This window comes from Psammomys obesus, unplaced genomic scaffold, assembly GCF_907164565.1.
Source record: "Psammomys obesus unplaced genomic scaffold, mPsaObe1.curated_primary_1811, whole genome shotgun sequence".
Classification (NCBI taxonomy): domain Eukaryota; kingdom Metazoa; phylum Chordata; class Mammalia; order Rodentia; family Muridae; genus Psammomys; species Psammomys obesus.
In genome coordinates this window covers 46,925,613-46,945,117 of record NW_026596051.1, presented here as the reverse complement: position 1 = coordinate 46,945,117, position 19,505 = coordinate 46,925,613, and the positions used below count along the sequence as shown (strand labels likewise).

General features: G+C 41.9%; 1 protein-coding gene and 1 pseudogene across 1 annotated transcript in view; both read left to right on the top strand.

Moving 5' to 3' along the window:
* The window catches only part of Smim14 (small integral membrane protein 14), a 45,608-nt gene extending 40,675 nt beyond the window's left edge, over positions 1–4,933 (top strand). Inside the window, exons 4-5 of the mRNA XM_055623912.1 lie at positions 2,233–2,375; positions 4,237–4,933. Of these exons, the coding sequence (XP_055479887.1) occupies positions 2,233–2,375; positions 4,237–4,269 (176 nt within the window). The 3' untranslated portion in view covers positions 4,270–4,933. The remainder of the gene's footprint in view (positions 1–2,232; positions 2,376–4,236) is intronic.
* Positions 4,934–13,011: 8,078 nt separating this feature from the next.
* Positions 13,012–14,606, top strand: LOC129688830 (60S ribosomal protein L5-like; annotated as a pseudogene).
* The last annotated feature ends 4,899 nt before the right edge of the window (positions 14,607–19,505 follow it).

The following is a 19,505-nucleotide window of genomic DNA, read 5'->3' as shown; positions in this document are numbered from 1 at the left end:
AAAAAAAAAAAAAAAAAAAAAAAAAAATCAAACCTTGAAGTTCAGAAAAATTACATCTATTCAGAGTTTCAAATGAGGGATTTTGCTGCCCACTCCTGCCCCTCCTTTGTTCTTCCCCCCCCACCACCATCCCATTTAGTCACTGAGGGTTGGCTGTGTTTCTCTGTTCTGCCACCTTTTGTATTTGTTTTGATGCTTCACTGCCTTATCCTACTCCAGGGTATGTCTACCAGGATCCACATTTTACTGAATTCAGGCTGGTCCTATTGCTGATAGTGAATGCTTGCCTAATATCTACTGTGTAGCAGACCAGGCCATTCTGCTTTCTGTGCCCTGCCCATCTCAGTACCCACTGCTCCCCTATGAGGTGATGGGGAGGTTTACCTTTCACAGACAAAGAAACCAAGGTACCAAGATCAAATAGCTGAAAGATAGTAGATTCAAAGAGCCATAAGATGGTCTCAGCTCTTAAAAAGTTAATGACCTAGGCAATGACTGGAGCAGTTCCACAGCTTGTGCAAGGCCTTGGGTTTGTTTGGTCCTCAGCCTGGACAGGGTGGAGTTCAAGGGAAACTTTGGAAGGACTGAGTCTGCATAGTTCACTGGCAGAGTAGTATTGAATTATTAGTGCATCATATTCATTTCAGAAAGTTTAAAACAAGTATTAAACCACACCCTATGCTGCTCCTGAATCAGATGGTCTGACTCAGGGCCTCAGAATCTGGAGGATTCTGTAGAGGTCACAGGCCTTGCTGATATACAGCCAGGCAAGGGAAATATTGGCTCAAGAAGAAGGTATGGAGTAACTAGGAAAGATAATGTTGGAGAAAGTGAAGATTAGATAAGTAGGTCCAAGTTACACGAGCAAAGGTCAGGCCATGGTGTGCAGAGTTGAATGATAAGCCATGGTTACACACTGGCTTGCACAGCACAGACGTTTGCATTACTAGTGTTTTTAGGTATGATGACACACCTTTGTCTGGGAGTTAGGGGAAGGAAAATGAGGCATTTGAGGCTAGCCTAGGCTACCTTGGAGACCTGAGAATAATGAATAGACCCTGTGCAAGAAGAATAGGATCCAACAAAGTTGAAATAAAACTGACAAAGGCACTTACCACCTTGTGTCCATCTGCCTCTATCCTGAGTGCTGGGGTTAAAGGCATGACATTGGTGTTTAAATTTTTTTTTTTTAGATTTACTTATTTTATGCTTTGCCTGTATGTTTGTCTTGTGGTACCTGTGGAGGTCAGAAGAGGGTATTGGGTCACCTGGAACTAGAGCTACAGATGACTGATTATAAGCCACCATTGTAGGTGCTGGGAACTAAATGTGGATCCTCTGCAAAGGCAACAAAACATGGCTCAAAACTCTGAGCCATGTCTCCAGCCCTCTACTAGGTATTCTTTTTTTTTTTTTTTTAAGATTTATTTATTATTTATACAACATTCTGCCTGCACACCAGATCTTACTATAGATGTTTATGAGCCAACATGTGGTTGCTGGGAATTGAACTCAGGACCTTGGGAAGAACAGCAAGTGCTCTTAACCTCTGAGCCATCTCTCCAGCCCTCTACTAGGTATTCTTAATCTGGCTTCTTTAGTTGATGGCAAATCTATGGATTTGTGGTTTCCTGAGTCTATGAACCTTGCAATCAGTGTGAAACTATATAGCCCATGGAGCATCAGTGATAAGTGTCCCTAACTGTTCCCTAACTCCCAGGATTCTGTTAACACATATTATTAACTTCCAGTGTGGGGATGGACAGGTGCCTCTGTGGTTAAAGGCATGTACTACTTCTCTTGTAGAGGGCCAGAGTTGGTTCCCAGCACCCATGTCAGATGGCTTACCATCTGCCTATTACTCCAGCTCTGGAAGCCAACTGCTTTGCCTTCCATGGGTGCCTGTGTGCGCATGCTCATATCCACACAGAGACATTCACACATACACATAATAAAAAAAAAATCAATAAAACTGTAAAGGACTATTACACTAGTCAAAGTCTCTTCTTTAATTTGGTTTGTGACTAACAAGCTGCCTTGTAGATTTTCTTGCATGAAAGAAAGGGAAACTGGAATATGCTGGTTGACAGCTGTACTATAAATTATCAGTGGTTTTCTTAGTGTGATTTTTAAAGCTAGCACTTACGCATTAGGATCTGTTTTTACCTTTACTTCACAATGTTACAGTCATGATGCAGTTTTGCTACAGATGCTGTTTTTGTTTGTCTTTAGTGCCAGGACCCTCCACTGACAACGGCATCAGTATTACTGTGATCCTGATGGCCTGGATGGTGATTGCAGTGCTCTTGTTCTTACTGAGGCCTCCTAATCTTAGAGGCTCCAGCCTCCCTGGAAAGCCCTCCAGTCCTCACAGTGTAAGAATTACTATTAATCTTCTGTGGGTGGGGGTGTTTGTTTTGACTGAAATACCTAAGTTATTGAAAGAAAAACTTAATTCTTGGACTGAATTATTTCAATGTAGTCATAATAAATCTTTCAGTTTCCAGTCGTCTTCTGTGGAGATGAATATAAAAAAAAATAACAAAAATAGAGCTAGATATGGCTTACATCTGTAATCCCTGCACTTGGGATGGTGGGCCAGGAGGACTGCCACAAGTTCAAGGCTAGCCTAACCTACCTAGTGAAAGCTAGGCCTCCTTGTACTACAAAGTGAGATCCTGTTTCAGGGAGGGGAGGGAGTATCTGTAAAATGACACAGCATCAAGGAAAAGATGTTTTCAGGCTAGGGATATGGCTTAGTTGGTAGACTACTTGCCTGGCATGCATGAAGCCCTGCACTGACTACCCAACACCTCATAAGCAGGATGAGCTGACACACACCTCCTCTGTGGACATCAAAAATTCAAGGTCATCTTTTGTTGATTCATAGCAACCTAGAGCCTAGCGTGGCCTTTAGGAGACCCTGTCTCAAAATTTTTTTTCCTCTGTAGCCTTATGTTGTCAATGTGAGAATTTACAAGCAGTTCTTAAATTAAGAGGAAAACACTGTGGAGCTTTTAGGAGTAGAACATGTAGCCCTATGCTGAATTAGCTAAGAACGGCTCCATTGGCACACACAGGTTCTCCTCTGCAGGCTGTGATGGTGCACCCTTTAATCCCAGAACTTGGGAGACAGCTGCCCTTGGATCTCTTTGAATTCAAGGCCAGCCTTGTCTACACAGTGAGACCCCATCTGTCTTAAGGAAGAAGGAAAGGATGCTTTAATGTACTTTAGACTTTCCTTGGAAAGGGTAATGGCATAAAAAGCTTGTGTATGTAAAGTATTTCTTTCTTAGCCTTCTTTCTTATATTCTGTGGATACCTTTATTGTTTTTGTGTCAGGGAGCAGTTTCTCCAGTGTTTAGAGATAGAGAAATCCAACTCACCCTGACTTAGAAGCCATAACAAGTGACACACCACCCTGGACCTAGGGTGTTGTGTCCTAGGAACAATAGTCCTAAGCCAGGAACAGAGAAAAAAAAAACCTGCAGTAGAAATGCTGCTCACCGTTACAGAGCACACCAGGGTAAATAAACAAAGCCTTCCAGCGTCCTAAGAGCCCCATTACTCTCCCTCTCTTTTCTATTTTGAGATAAAGTCTCATTGGGTATCCCAGCTGGCCATGAACTCATTTTGTAGCTCAAGCCTCAAACGTCCCAGGCCATATAGCTTAGCAGAGCTTTTATCTTCTCATTCATTCATTCATTTATTATTATTATTATTTTTTGAGACAGGGTTTCTCTGTGTAGCCCTGGCTGTCCTGGAACTTGCTCTGTAGACTGAGATCTGCCTGTCTCTGCCTCCCGAGTGCCTGGGAATAAAGGCGTGTGCCACCACCTTCAGATTTATACATAGCCATTCTAAATACATACATACATACACACATGCATAGCCAGTGTCTTTCTTCTTCCTACAGACTTCATTGTAAGGAGGCTTCTCTTGGAGTGGGAAGAAATTTGTCACATGCACCTGAGCCATGTTCTGGTAAAGTGTCTACTTGAGAGTGCTGCACGCAGCCAATCACATTAGTGAGACGGGTGGCCAATCCCATCACTGCTGCAGCTTCCCTTTCTTCAACACCACATGCGAGAATGGGCAAACACTGCCAACCCACAAAGTTTACCTCATGTGAAAAAGAAAGACTGCAAAAACACTTACCATGAAGGTGTTGGGGACAGGCTCCTTTCTTACGTTATTAGATGAAAGTCATTTAACCCATTTTTTTCTTAATGCCAGGGACAGGATCCACCAGCTCCTCCTGTGGATTAATGTTATGATGTGGGAAGCAGAGATTGTTTAACACCTTGCACGACCAAATGACTGAAGATGACCAGAGTACTACTCCTAACCATTTTTCTTTTTCCATCTGCAATTTGGGATGATATTGTTTTCATGAGCTTCTAGAAATCTCACTTGCAAACTGACTTTTGCTTCCTGTGTTGCCACAGTTCTTATTTACAGTATACCTGAGTAAATGATTCTATTGAAAAGTTCACGGGGCTTTGTTGGTTGGCCTAAGCTAAAACATTCCACTGGTTCTCCTGGGAACTGTGATCATAATGTCTGTGGCGGTTTCTGGCCCAACTGAAGGAAAATTGACATTTCTGCATTTAAGTATTTTAAGTGGTTTTGATAGATTTTAATTCTTTTCATAAGGTATTTATTTGGGGTTGTCTGGTATGAGTGGCAGAGCCTCACTGTAGTTACTTTACCTTGGCAGTTTATTTGTGGGTAGCAGTTTTCTGTAGTCCTTGGGACAGTGAAACTTCAGAACATTCTCCTTCCAGCCTCCAGATGAAATCTGCCTGGCTTCGGCTGGCTTATGTGACTAGAATAGGAAAAATTAATTGATTATTTACTGATTTTTTTTTAATTCCCATTTAAAAATTTCTGATGTTAAGAATACTTTAAATAAACATGATTGATTAATATAGTGGTTGGTTTAGAATCCGTTGTGTGTCGTTGAAAGCCACTGTACACTAGCCTTACACAGCTCATGAAAGGAGAGTCAACTCTTTCTGCCTTTGCCAGGTACAGTCTATCCCATACTAACTTGAGCTGTATTTGTTTTTTAAGTGTGTGCCTCTCAGCAAGATGCTCTTTCATTCGAACGCTTCCCTGTTAAAATGAAGTCATCATTCTTCTGTGTGTGTGGGCTGACATTTTAATACCCATTTACCTTTTTGTTGTTGTTGTTTTTGTTTTTTTTGTTGTTGTTTTTGTTTTGTTGTTTTTTTTTTTGAGACAGGGTTTCTCCATGTGTAGCCTTGGCAGTCCTGGACTCACATTATAGACCAGGCTGGCCTTGAACTCACAGTAATCTGCTTGCCTCTGCCTCTCTGAGAATTGGGGTTACAGACATGCACCACCACACCTGGCTCCATTTAATTACTTTTAAAACCTTTTCCATTTTCTTTTCTTTTTTAATTTGTTTGAGTCCTTGTAAATTTTTTTGCCCTTCTGACTTATGAAGAAAAAAGCCATTCCAAGGGAAATGAGAAAAATGACAGACTATTTTTCTCACCTCTTGGCTCGATTCTGTTTAATAATGGGATGTGAATGCATTGGACTAAGAAGGAGCATTGGTAACTGACATTTTGAAATGTGTTTAGAAAGTAAGAGGTTGCATTGTTTTCCTCAGTTCAAAAGCAATGAATACAATGACATCTGAACACACCTAGAAGGCCTAGACTTTTTTTTTTTTTTCTAGAAAGAAACTGCAAGTTCTTTGTCAGGGCCAGAACATATTTTGCTATCACCATGAGGATGTTCCCTCCTCGGTCAGTACGCTGCCACTGTACAGATCCGAGAAACTGTGAACTTAATAAAGTTCTCCATCACTTCACCATCGACAGGCTTGTGACACTGTAGTTATCTCCCCGTGTGATGGTTATGCTCTGGCCCGTGAGCATTTCTGAAGGCATCTCTTCATCCTGTACTGTGATACTGGCTGCTTCCATTCCTCTGGGCTCACTCGGCTTCGTGCTCAACGCTTAAAATACATAACCCCTTCTTAGCTACTTGTGCTTACACAGGGGTGACAACCCAGGTAAGTTAAATCCTGAACAAATGAACAACACAGGGTAAAGGATTTCTCTCTTGCATGGCCACCCAGAGGTCTTCTGCACTTCATTGCTAGTAGCCAGTTTAACCCCAAAACCAGATATGGCGGCAGTCTTGGGACCAGACTAAGCTACATAGTAAATTTCAGGTGAACTTGGCTACACAGGAAGACCTTGCCTCACAAAGGAAAACATGGGTTAAGGACTTAAAGCTGAGCGAAATTGGGATGGCATCAAATGGAGCTGAATTCTGTAGTGTTTCTTTTCCTGTCCTCAGCCTTTGAAGGCTGCACATGTGTCCCAACAGTCTGTTATAAGCTGCCGAAGCTAGACCTCATGGAGAGCTGAGTCTGCCTCACAAGTAGTTGAGACTTTACCTTGGTGAAAAAAAAAAAAATGAATGAAATGTAGATACAGAACAGCTAGTATTAGAGACCAAGAAACATGAACTCTTATTCCATGTGTTCATCTATCACATTCACTATTGTCTAAATATCTTGGCCTTTTCCTATGTGAACCCTCTATTAAGTTAGTAGTTTTTTAATTAAGTTTTTTAATCCCTTAGTTTTCCTTTCTGACATAGAAGAGGCCTAGTTACATGTTCACCAGAAATATATATGATCACAATTGTATAGAAAATATGATCCATACATTTCAATGCCTCTTAAACAGTTGAATTTCTTTGAAAAGTACTTGGCCTTGGGTTTTTACTTTTTATTCTTTGATATTTTTTGTTTTCTTTGAATTTTTTTCTATATTCCTAAAATAATGGTATCCTGCAGAGAATATTAGTATTAACCTAACTAATAATTTATATTATTCTCTTCTTGAAGCTTCTACATGTGGCTCTTTAATCGAGCATATACTTACAGCATTGTTTGGCTTGCAAACATTTACTTGATCTGTAGCTACAACTCTGTTAAAACAGAAAGCTTACATTCTTGTTCCTTTAGGCCATTCATGCTACCTAGAATTCATTTGAGAGTCCCTTCATACTGCTTTATGCAAACTCTAGTTTTGTTTTTCTTTTTTCCACATGGGAGAGGTTAACATTGGGACTGTTTATAGCAGATTTTATCATGTATCTAGACACTGTCCCCTGTAAGCATGTTTTACAATGCGCAGAGATTCTCCACAGTAGCCATTGAGTATTACTGTCCCACAGATCCATTTAGTTTCTGTGATAGTGTTTATAGAGTTATTAATCTTAGATTTTTAAAGAAATTGTGGAAGTCTGTCACTCTAAATGAAAGTTTATCTCCCAGTGATTTTGTGCTCAAGTTTGACCAGCTCAGCTTAAAACACAAAACAGCAACTTGAAGAAGGAAATGACAAATGGTTTAGAATTTGTCATTGCAATAGAAAATAGGGAGAGTCTTATATTTCTCAATGAAGAATCCTGTGTATTTGTTACATATCCAGTGATTATTTTGTTAAAGGCAAAAGTGGTCATGTAATGTACTAACTGTGATTTGCTGTTTCTAAATGTTTTAATCATGCCAAACAAATCAGTCCGTGCCATTTGGCATCTGTTGTTAATCTTTTACTGGGTACTTGGATTGGGGTAAAGGGCTTGTACTATGCACTTTTTATTAATGAATAAATAGAAAATGTTAGTAACACTTTGTTTTCTCTATTTGGCTTTTGTGGGAAAAGATACCTTCTACTTAAAGTGTTGACATCCTGTGTTAACATTTCTAGATACAACTTTTTCTTTTTTTCTTTCTGTCTTTCTTTTTGCTTTTTTGAGACAAGGTTCTCTGTGTAACTCTGGCTGTCCTAGTACTAGCTTTGTAGACTAGGCTGACTTCGAACTCACAGAGATCTACCTGCCTCTGCTAGGTACAACTTTTCAACTCAAGGTATTCCCAAGAAATAAGAGAAATGTTTACATGCTAGCTTGGGATGAAACTCAGTTTTCATCCATGAAGCTCTGGGTCCTGTCACCTGTACTTCATGTGCCAGGCACAGTGGCATACATCTATAATCCCAACACCTGGGAAAGTAGAGGCAAGAGAATCAGAAGGAGTCCAAGGTCATCTATGCCATTGCAAGTTTGAAGCTCACCTGGAATGCAGGAGACTGTAGAAAAAAAAAATTTTTTTTTTGACAAGACTTCCTTGTCAAAAGTTTAAAACAAAAGTATGGGGTCAGTATTCAGAAGAAAAAGTTCTAAGAGCCTCAATGAAGTCATATTACACTTCTTTGGTTATCTTTTCCTTTCTAAAATATGGGTTCAAACAGACATTTTATTTGAGGCAGTAATATTTATTTGAGTAGACATTTGTACTCAGAGATTTGTACCTGTAACTGCACTAAAATCACACTCAGTTGAAAATTTGCTTTTGCTCCAACCTGGAATGTGTCCAGACACAATAAGGCCCTTTATTTCCAGGGTCATTGGTATTGTGTAATCAGGACAAGGTAGCTGCACTCGTTAGTTGGAAAGTTATAGGAGCTTGGTATTGGCCAGTCCTGGGAGGTTGCTTTCTTCTGACAGAGGAAAGGTAAGGGTGAGACACCAAAATTTTACTGCTATATGTAAGGCTGTGTCATCATCAGAGAAGGTGACAGTGCCTTTCAGTTTATGAAGAAAGTCTTGTCCCAATCAGTTCTCTGTTGTTCACATCCTTCAAACTACCTCCAGCAACTGGGACCTGCTTACATCTTTACATTTTTCTAACTTTTACAACTTTTTCTAATATCTGGAGCTGACTGGGTAACAAAAGAGATCTTTTTTAAAAGCTGTCTTTAAGCCTTTTAAAAGGACCTAACATGGGGAAATGCCAAAATTACTCTATGATGTGGTGCCAGCTTCTGGGCATTATATGTTTTTGATACTGTCTTGGTATGCAGTGAGACATACGAGGCTGGCCTCAAGCCCTCCATCCTTCTACTTCAGCCTGTCTGTCTAGTGCTGGAGTTTCAGATAAAGGGTGAAGTCAGCTAAATATCTTAAAATATCAAAACATGATAGCATACACTAAGAGAGCTATAGGGAATACTGAGGCAGGAGGATTGCTTGAGCAAGAACCCCTTCTAAAAAAGCCCACTAGGCTTGTAGCTTAGTGGTAGTTTAGTTAGCAGACAGAAGGCCCCCAGTTCCATCCCTAGCAGCAAAAACTTATATAATAGATGTTATGGGGCTGAGGAGATGGCCAGTCACTAAAGTGCTTTCCTTATAAACATGATGGCCTGAGTTTGGATCAATATTCAGTTTCAAAGGCTGGCTGTAGCCGGGTGAGAATGGCACATGCCTACAAAACCAGCACTCGGAGGCAGAGGTAGGCAGATCTCCATGGGTTTGAGGCCAACCTGATCTACAAAGTAAATCCAGGAGAGCCAAGACTACACAGAGAAACCCTGACTCAGAGAGGAAAAAAAAAAAAAAAAAAAAAAAGCTGGTCGTGGTAGCAAATACCTATAGTCCCAGTGCCAGTGAGATAGAGAAGGGTTCTTGGGGCTTGCTGGCTCGCCACACTGGCTGAAGCAAGGAGCTGAAGCAGTGAGAGTCACTGTCAAAAAATAAGGTGAGTGATCAAGGAAGCACCATGTCAGCTTCTGGCCTCCACATGCATATATTCTTGCAGCTTGCATGTGTACCTGTATATGCACATACATGTTAAACAAACAAACAAACAAACAAAAAAAAAACCAAAATTCTGTGAAGTCTGACTCCTTGGAGACAGTAGTTTAAAGTTTCTCATGTATGAGGTTGGGTCCTGAGCTCAGTCAGGAGAGTGCTTGCTTAGCATACACAATCTGGGTTCAGTCTGTGGCAGCACTACATAATGCTGGACCTGGCGGCCTTTAATCCCAGCACTCGGATGAAGACAGAAAAGTCAGACGTTCAAGGTTGATATAGTATTGTAGGGTTATATCACCAGCAGCCTGAAGCTCTGCACATCAAAGTATCCTACAGTGTCCTTTCTGGGCTTGGTACTGGTACTACAGTAGATCAGGGAACTCAGGAAAGCTACAGAGAATGGTAGGCCCAGTCACTGAAACTGGGACTCCATTTACTAGTATCCCTGAACTACCTTGTAAAGCTCCAGATACACTAATTTCTCTTTATGGTTTTTCAAGACAGGGTTTCTCTGTGTAGCCTTGATTGTCCTGGACTCCCTTTGTAGACTAGGCTGGCCTTGAAATCACAGAGATCCACCTGCCTCTGCCTCCCAAGCACTGGGATTAAAGCCACCACACCTGGCTCTCCAGATACACTAAGACTGCTCTGTTTTTACAACCCAGAGCGCATGGAAACTAGCTTTAGGTCATTTTCTTTATTTCTTTCTTTCCTTCCTTCCTTCCTTTCTTTCTTATGTTTTTATCTTTTCACTTTACATCCTGATTGGAGCCCCTCTCTCCTCTTCTCCCAGTCCCACCCTCCCTCCTCTTCCCCTCCTCCACCCTTCTCAGAATCAGGGAATTCCCCACAACCCCTTGTATCAACCCACCCAGGCACATTTAAGTTGCATCAGGACTAGGAGCATCATCTTCCACTGAGGCCAAACAAGGCAGCCCAGCTAGATGAAAGGGATGCAAACTCAAGCAACAGAGTCCTTGTCAGAGACAGGTTGTGCTCTCATTGCTAAGGGATCCACATGAAGACCAAGCTGTCAGGGGCCTAGGTCTAGTCTATGCGTGCTCTTTGGTTGGTGAGGGTATTTTCATTGAGTTACCACTGAGAAATTCACACCCTTAGGAAGGGACAGTGGCACCTTAGGTCAATCAGTATCTGGTGTGTAGTATCATAAACACTGCATGGGCTGTTCTTAGATCCATCCTGAACTGCAGAATTAAACATGCCAACATTTGTAGGCTCTGCATGATTTAACAGACCGGAAGAGAAAAAATAATTTAAATAGATTTTATTATCTCATAATGAAGTAAATTAAATAAATGAATGTTGGGCTATATAGTATTATTATTAACCCCTAGAGTATTGTGGTGGTATTATTTAACCCACTATCACAAATAATAAGACGAAGACATCTGTTAGATTTTATAATTGTCTTATTCATCTTGGGCCGGGCAGATATTTCACTTACATTGTCTCAATATCTTCACCATCCATATCCCAGCCCCAATCCAATGGCATCCATTTTAATCATCCTCATCTGGACTACCTTCCAGCCATAATCCCATGGTATGTACTTGTATTCTTCATCTGGGCCTTTTTCCGCCATTATTGGAGTCCTTCCTCCTGGCCCCCACGTGGTCCTTATCCACACTAACCCATCCTGGCATCCTCCTTCCTCTTCTCTTCCTGTCTGTCTGTTTCCCATGATTCTCTCTTGAACCTAAAAGCATGGGAACCTTAGCCACACCTATCCCATTCTGCTCTGCCCAGGTAAAGGCTGTTTAATCAACCAATCAGATATAATGACTTAGGCAGGTTTACACAACAAGGAGGGGTGTAACCAGATATTGAGGGCCAGCATCAGAAAACCCCCCAACAATCATGCTGTTAAACACTTGACCTCCTGCCTCCATGATCCAAATGTTGCAAATGCAAGTGTGTTTAAGTACACCCAACTAATACATGGTAAAACAATCCAAAGTATAAAATACCAATGAGCCCTACTGAGGTAATTAAGTCATTGAGTAAAAGAAAGCAAAGTGCTAACAAAAAAGCTTCATTCTAGAGCTGAGAAACCAAAGCTAAAATCATTCTTTCTTGACCATTAGTATTTAAACCTATGGGCTGGAATTAGCTGATATCCATGACAGCAGAATTACTTTCTTTTTTTTTTTCTTCAAGACAGGATTTCTCTGTGTAGCCTTGGCTGTCCTAGACTCTCTTTGTAGACTAGGCTGGCCTGGAACTCACAGAAATCCACCTGCCTCTGCCTCCAGAGTGTTGGGATTAGAGGCATACAGCACCACAAACGGCTTAGAATTTCTTTTAACATAGTAACATTTGGATTTTTTCTGATAATTAGAAGTAATGCATTTTATTATGTGAACTTGCTGTTTTGAGAGTGAGGAAGACAAATGTCATGGTTCATGAATGGCTCCCAGCTGGAGTCTATCCCAAGAATATGGAAGCAGGCCAGGAAATTGGAAACACTGTCAACTGGTCATGGTTGTTCTTAACTGCAGCCTCCTTCCTCAGAAGGTCAAGGTAGAAAGACCACATATAAGGCTAGTTTGGACTACAAAGCAAGACACTGTCCTAAGAAAATCAAAGTCTAGTTTAGCAATTAATAAGGATGATATTTTGGAAAGAGTAGGCTTAAAATCATGTTAGTGTGAATATTCATTCTTCACACAACTGAACTTTGTGTCATAAAGAAAAATTTCGGCTTGAGGGACTGACTTCAATTCCCAACAATGCATATGCACAGTTATTTCTAGCATGGAAAACAGGTGTAGACAAATGCAAAAGCTAACCAAGATGGTGAGATCATTTCAAGAACCAGTAATGGCTAAAAGAATTTTTTGAAATGATATCTGAGCTGGGACCTGAACATGCCATGGTCTGGGAAAAAAATGGTAGCAACAAGTGCAAAGGCCCTGAAATTGAAATAGAATTGCCGTTCCCAGGGAATCAGTATAAGATCCAAAGACTGGGCAAAAGGAGCCCAGAGTTAAAGTCCCTGTCTTACAGGACCTCAAAAGCCAAATACAAACTTTGGAGTCAGTCTAAACATTAAGGAAGGTGATTAACAGTGGAAATAGAGGAAAATATTTATTGTGGTTGCTATGTGGCTGCATTGTGTGAGACTCAGGAAAGGAGGCATGGAATGGATGTGAGGCTTTGTAGTAGAACTTACATGAAGCTTGGCTTTAACTCCCACTCAATTCCACACAGCCCAAAAAAAGGAAAGGAAGGGAGAGGAGGGACAAACATGAATGAACCAACCAGCAAACCGTGGGAATTAGGACAAAAGGTGTTAGTGGCTTTAGCAGATGGTTTTTTTGGAGTAATGCCAATAGGTCAGCAATGGCCAGGTGATGGATGAAGGGGAAGATAGAAAATGAGAATGGCATCTCATCTTGGGAGTTTGAGCAACTGAGTGGTAGATGATGGAAACAGATGGGAAAGGTTTATGGAAAGGAAATGAATGGCGAGAGGCAGCAGAGTGCCAAGAGATTTTATTTATGATTCATGTTCACTTGGTGAACTAAAGAGCAAGTGGCTGGCTGGGAGTGGTGGTGTGGGCCTTCATCCCAGCACTTGGAGGATGGAGAGCTAGAACGTGGTCAGGGTGTAAGTAGCGTAACTTTCCCGGCTCACTTGCTTCATATACTCAGAGCTGGGACTCTTTCCTGCTGTGCCATCATTTCCTGGAGAGCAGCTCCTCAAATGGATATAACCTTTTGGATATAACCCAAAAGGGGGTTGCTTTAACTGATGGTGGGAGCTGAGAAAAATGACAACAGTAAAAGGTTTTCAAGTGTGCTTAAGCAAACATACAGTGAATCAGAGGTGCTGTATTGCATGACTTCCTGGTGTACTTTTCACTGTGCATGTGAGGCTATCGTGTTATAAGTGGTTTTACTGCACATAGGTTTTCTGCTCTGAGAGAAACATAACAGTTTATGAAAAACAAAGATTTTTAATGTTTTCCTACTCTCATTCCCCTGTATATTTAACTATCAAATTTGTTTCAAGATTGTAATCTGTTAGAATGTTTGTTTTTAAAAATTGTTTTGCTTTTCCTCCCTTCCTAGCACTATAGGCCTGCAGGTTTGTGAGAGGCACAATTGTGGGTTTCTATTCCTCAGAATGGGATTTGTGAAAAATAGGGTGTACTTAAGAGACACCAAGTAAGATTCAGAAAATTATGCCTGGTTTGGTGGCACACACCTTTATTTTCAGCACTCAGGGAGGCAGAGGTGGATGGGATCTCTGTGATTTCAAGGGCATCCTGATCTACAAAGGGAGTTCTGGGCAACCAAGGCTACATAGAGATACCCTGTCTTGAAAAACCATAATTAAAAAAAAAGTTTTAGAAGACTGCAAGAGGGTAAAACTGGTTACTACTATGTTCAGACATGATTGGTGATCCAGTGCAAAAATAAGTACAATGCACCCAAATACAGGATGATAGTATTTGTCAAATATGCAATTGGTACACAGAAGAGAAAATACATTATTAATTCAAGGGGATATGATAGTCTTTGAATCATGTGCACATAAACTACCAGAACATTGTGAAAGCTGGCCTGACAAACTCTGCTGTAGCCTATTGTACTGGCCCAATGCTGCCCCACAGACTTTTCAGTAGGTTTGGCATAGGCAAGATCTGTGGAGGCCAAGTGGAGGTGACTGGAGATAAACACAATGGGGAAAGCATTGACGGTCAGTCTGATGCCTTTGCTTGCTATTTGGATACAGTTCTTGCCCAAATTGGCAACTACTGTGGATGGAAGGCTCATCTTACCCCTTACAGCACCAAACAATTCTCTGGTTATGACCCTGAGAGCAAGTTCAATACAGAGGTACATTGGAAGTACATCATGGGTCAGAATGTTGCAGACTACATGCATTGCCTGATGGAGGAAGATGAAGTTTGCGAATTCCAGCATGGGTGAGGAAGGGGCTCACAAATCCCCACACCTAGCTGAGGAGCTGTTGACAATTGGTGGGTGCTAGGGGAGAGTTATTTTTCTTTGGGGTGTGGGCACTGGTAGGTTGCCCATGCTTCAGGAATGCCCCCACACAAGTGCATAAGGACAGCACTAGACTGATAGGGTTAGAAAAGCACTTAGGTCCTGTTCCAAGATAACAACAAAGAGAGACAATGGTTGCCTCAACTACTTGCAGCTGATTCACTGTATGACCTGCACCCAGTCCATGTCCAAGGACAAGGCCATTAAGAAGTTCATCACTGGAAACAGTAGAGTCCGCTGCCATCAGGGGCATTTCCAAAGCACTTGTTTATGAGCTTCCCAAGCTCTGTGGATGAGCTGTGGAGCAGCAGGAGCTGTGCCATCCATAACAGTGTGACAGGAACTGATCTCATGGGGTCCAGGACAGATTGCCTCACTGCAGTTTAGACTGGCTGCTACTGCTTCACAACCTCCACCAAAGCCTTTGTAAAGAGCTTGTGGCTTTGCAAGGACAGAAGAGAAACAGTGTTCCAGGGAAAATAAAATAGAAGCAATACTTTTAAAAGACATGAAGTGGAGGGTGGAGAGATGACTCAGTGGCTAAGAGCACTGACTGCTCTTTCAAAGGACCCAAGATTAAATTCCTAGCACCTACGTGGCAACGCACAACTGTCTATAACACCAATTCCAAGGGATCTGATACCTTCACACTAATGCACACAAAATTAAATAAATTATAAAAAACGTGCATTCAATCATGGGGCAAAGAATTGCACATTTGGGCTAGTAAAGATGGCTCAGTGAGTAGAGGCGCTTTGCTGCCAGGCCTGATGACCTGAGTCCCATGCTTGGGGCTCAACATGGAAAAAGTGAAGAACCAAGCCCCTCAAGTTCTCCGATCTCTACATGTGCACAGTGGCACATCTATGACCGTGCACACACAATATATAAGTTTAAAAGAATTTCAGTTGGGCATTTTGGCCAAACAGATTTGTTGATGAGATTAATAAAGAAAAAACAACCAAAAAATGCCAGGGGCATGATGGGAGCTGAGAAGTTAGTGTGAGGGAGAAGGAAGGAGAGAGTATAAGCAACTTTTAGGAGTTTTACCGTGAGTAAAGCTCATGAGAATTCAGAAACTCACTTTGGTGGGATACTCGCAGAAGGTGGAAGAAAGGCCTTGCATTGTTACTGCTAGTGTGCGGGCTACCCTGCTGGTGGCCCTGGGGGTGTGAGGTGTGTGGCTGGCAATTGCCTGCATCATCAGCTGCTGCTGACAGGTGCCAGGTGTCTGCCAGATAAAAGGACCCCACCACTCCAGCTGTTCCTGCCGTTTCTGTCCTAGGTGCCCCCATCCTGCCCTCATGGTTCACTGTCTCTCTCCCTTCCCCAGGCCTTCACTTCTCCCTTCCCCAATAAACTTATACCAGAGTGTTTCGTGGCATATTCCTCAGGGGCACACCTTGGCATGGGCCCACCGTCATATTCCCTCATTGCATCATTATAGATCATAAGAGTTACTGGTTTTGTTTTTTTGGAGACATGGTCTCATGTAGCCCAGGCTGGACTTGAACTCATATGTAGCCAAAGACTTTCAAGTTCTCATCCTTAGGGCTCCACCTCTCCAGTACTGGGTATAGGTGTGCACCACCATACCTCATTTGTTCTCAGATCTCCCTCAGCCCCTCATCCCCACCCACACTGATGACCTCACTATGATAACTGACATTAGAAACTACCTAAGATTAATCCTACTCATCACTCTGCCTCTTTCTCTCTCTCTCTCTTTCCATTTCTTTTTCTTTCTTTCTTTTTTTTTTTTTTTTTTTTGAGATAGGGTTTCCCTGGCTGTTCTAGACTCTAGACCATGTTGGCCTCAAACTCACAGAGATCCACCTGTCTCTGTCTCCCAAGTACTGGAATTAAAGGCACATGCCACTGAGACAGGTCATTACTCTATTCCTACAAGGTCCTGTTTATCTCCTAAACTGGTGCATCCTCAAACTCTTTTTTTCTTTGACCACTTTCTTCACGGAAACCTGGAGCCTTCTAAGGGCAGTGGCTCTCCATCCTGAAAATGAGCTCTTCTTTCCCGTCTCTTCCATCCAAAGGCTGTAAAGGTGAAGCGAGCATGGTCCAGTGTCTTATTTTTACTGCTGAACAATTCTGTCTCTCCCTAAAAGCCCCTTTATGGCCTTATGGCGCACACCTGTGATCCCAGCTCTTGGGAAGCAGGATCAGGAGGACCAGGAGTTTAAGACTACCCTCATAGTAAGATTTAGGTTACAACCAGGCAAAATGCCAATGAACATAAAACAAAAATAAAATATATAAAAAAAGAAGCTCCTTGACAAGTATAAGGATGGAGATTAAAAAAAAAAAAGCTGGGTGTGGTGGTATAAACTTTTGGTCACTTGGGGAGTCAGAGGCAGGTGGATCTCTGTGGGTTAGAGGCCAGCCTGGTTTACAGAGGGAGCCCAGGACAGCCAGGACTGTTACACAAAGAAACCCTGTCTCAAAAACCAACCAACAAATAAAAAAGATTTAGGTTAGCCTTGGCTACATAGACCCTATGTTGCTTTAAGAAGAATCAGGATCACTGATTTACAGCATCTTCTGCTTGGCATTCACAACTTCTCAAATGTGTTCTGTCTTTCCCTCTTCATCTCTGCCTCTGTCTTGCTTCCTCACCCCTCCTGCCTCCTTGCTTCTGTTGACAGGGTGGCTACTGATGGGACCTACGGCTTTGTGATGGTAAACACATAGTCTATCCTGACCTGGACCCTCTGCCTACAAACATCCTGTTTCCAACTCGAGACTTAAACCTTAAAAGAAATAGCTTGTCAAAAGTGAGAAAGAACAGGTTGAGGACTCTGGATTATTTATGGGGGTCTTCCTCAAAGCCTCAACCCCTTTGCTTGGCATCCAGAACTTTTTGCGCGGATGATGGCTGCCAGAAAGTTTTCCTTTGTTTGAAAGACAAGCCTTCCTTTTGTGATGAACTGGTCTCGGGCAGATCACTTTTAGAAAGTGTGCTTGTAGCTTGGTGGCTCTCACCTTTAATCCAAACCCTGAGGAGGCAGAGGCAGGCAAGTGGATTTCTGAGTCCTAGGGCAGCCTGGTCTACAGAGCAAGTTCCAGGACAGTCAGGGCTACACAGAGAATCCCTGTCTTGGAAAAATAAAAATTAAAAAGCCCACAAACAAATGAACAAATCAGTTGTTTTTAAACTTCCTACGAGAGGCACCCACTACAAACTGAAATTCCATGTAAAGTAGACGAAGCCGTGTGAAGGAGAATTCCTGCAAAGAAGCTGTTTGCAAAGGCTGAGTGATGAGCTCGTCATTGGTCTGGAGAGGTTGGAATGTTGCAGGTCAAGAGCCTAATTACAGTTTATCTTGGGCTATCTTTAGTCATTCCTTGTCTGTCTCTGTGTTGGACCTAACATCCTGTGTGTAACAGCTTGCAAACGTTTGGAATGTGTTAATTTAGGTGACTGCTAGCTGCCACCACCCCAGAAGCTAGAAATGTTATCAGATAGATGAGCTCTCTTTACTTGACCTCCAGCTGTCTGATGTTTCAGCATATTTGAAAAGTATCTTGATTTATAACCTGAATCCTCTGGAAGAGCAGTAAATGTTCTTAACTATGGAGGAGCCATCTCTTTCATATCCTCACCTCTTTGAGACAGGATCTTACCATATTGCACTGGCTGGCCTAGAATGAGTTATGTAGACCACACTGGCCTTGAACTCACAGAGGTCTGCCTGTTTCTGCCTCCTGAGTGCTGAAATTAAAGGCTTGCACCACTGTGCCAGGCCCATTTTATTTTTTTGTGAGCCCCTAATATCTTAAAGGAAGATTTAGATATGCAGCAGATGAAAAGGACTTAAAAGGAGCTGGATTCACATATCTGCCTCTGTAGTCAGCCTGCTAGCTACACTGTCACAATGGAGCCTCTGGGGAATTCTAGATTACATTTGTGAAAGAATAGGTACAAAACCAAATAAGACATGAAAATGTTTTGTCTTCATTGATCTTCTAAAAGGTCCTTAAGGGCTGGTAAGATGGCTCAGTTGGTTGTTGTGAGGTATTCAGACATGGGCTTAAGCCACTAGGAAGTCTTAAATAGCCAGCCGAGATTATACTGCGTCTTTGGGATCCCAGTGTAGCATTGACCCTGTCCCAGGTGAGCTTTTAAGCACATAAACTATATTCTTGGTTGACATACTTCAGTTAACAACAACAGTTAGCCAGAAGTGGAACTACAGAAGCCAAAAAGCAAGGTTAGTACATTTTGAGACTTTCCCATAACTATAGGCTTTGGTGGATTAGTCCTTTATTTTAACAAGTGGTGCTGTGTATATGCTGAGTTCTACAGCCTGAATGGTACTTCCACCATGGAGTCAGTTACCCAAAGGTTCCAGGGCATATTAAGGTCTGGGTCCTGTTATAATGTGGCTCTAATCAAGTACAGGCCACTTGTTTTTAACTCTTGTCTGAGATTCTCTTAGAAAAGAAGTATTTTTAGAAACAACTTTTCTAAAAAAAAATATGCTTGTTTATAATTTGCCTTTACAAATCAAACTTTCACTAAACCTATAACTAAGTTAACAATGTGATTTCAGATCACTTGGAACTATGGACTCATTCTGCTTACATTCTGTTATAAATTAATTGACCGTTAAGAAAAACTGTAATTAAGCCAGGTGTAGTGGTACACACCTTTAATCCCAGCACTAGAAAGGCAGAGGCAGGAGGATCTCTGTGAGTTCCAGACCAGCCTGGTCTACAGAGCGAGTTCTAGGACATCCAGGGCTACATAGTGATACTCTGTCTGAAAAACAAAACAACCAAAATCAATCTTACTGTACTTTGGAC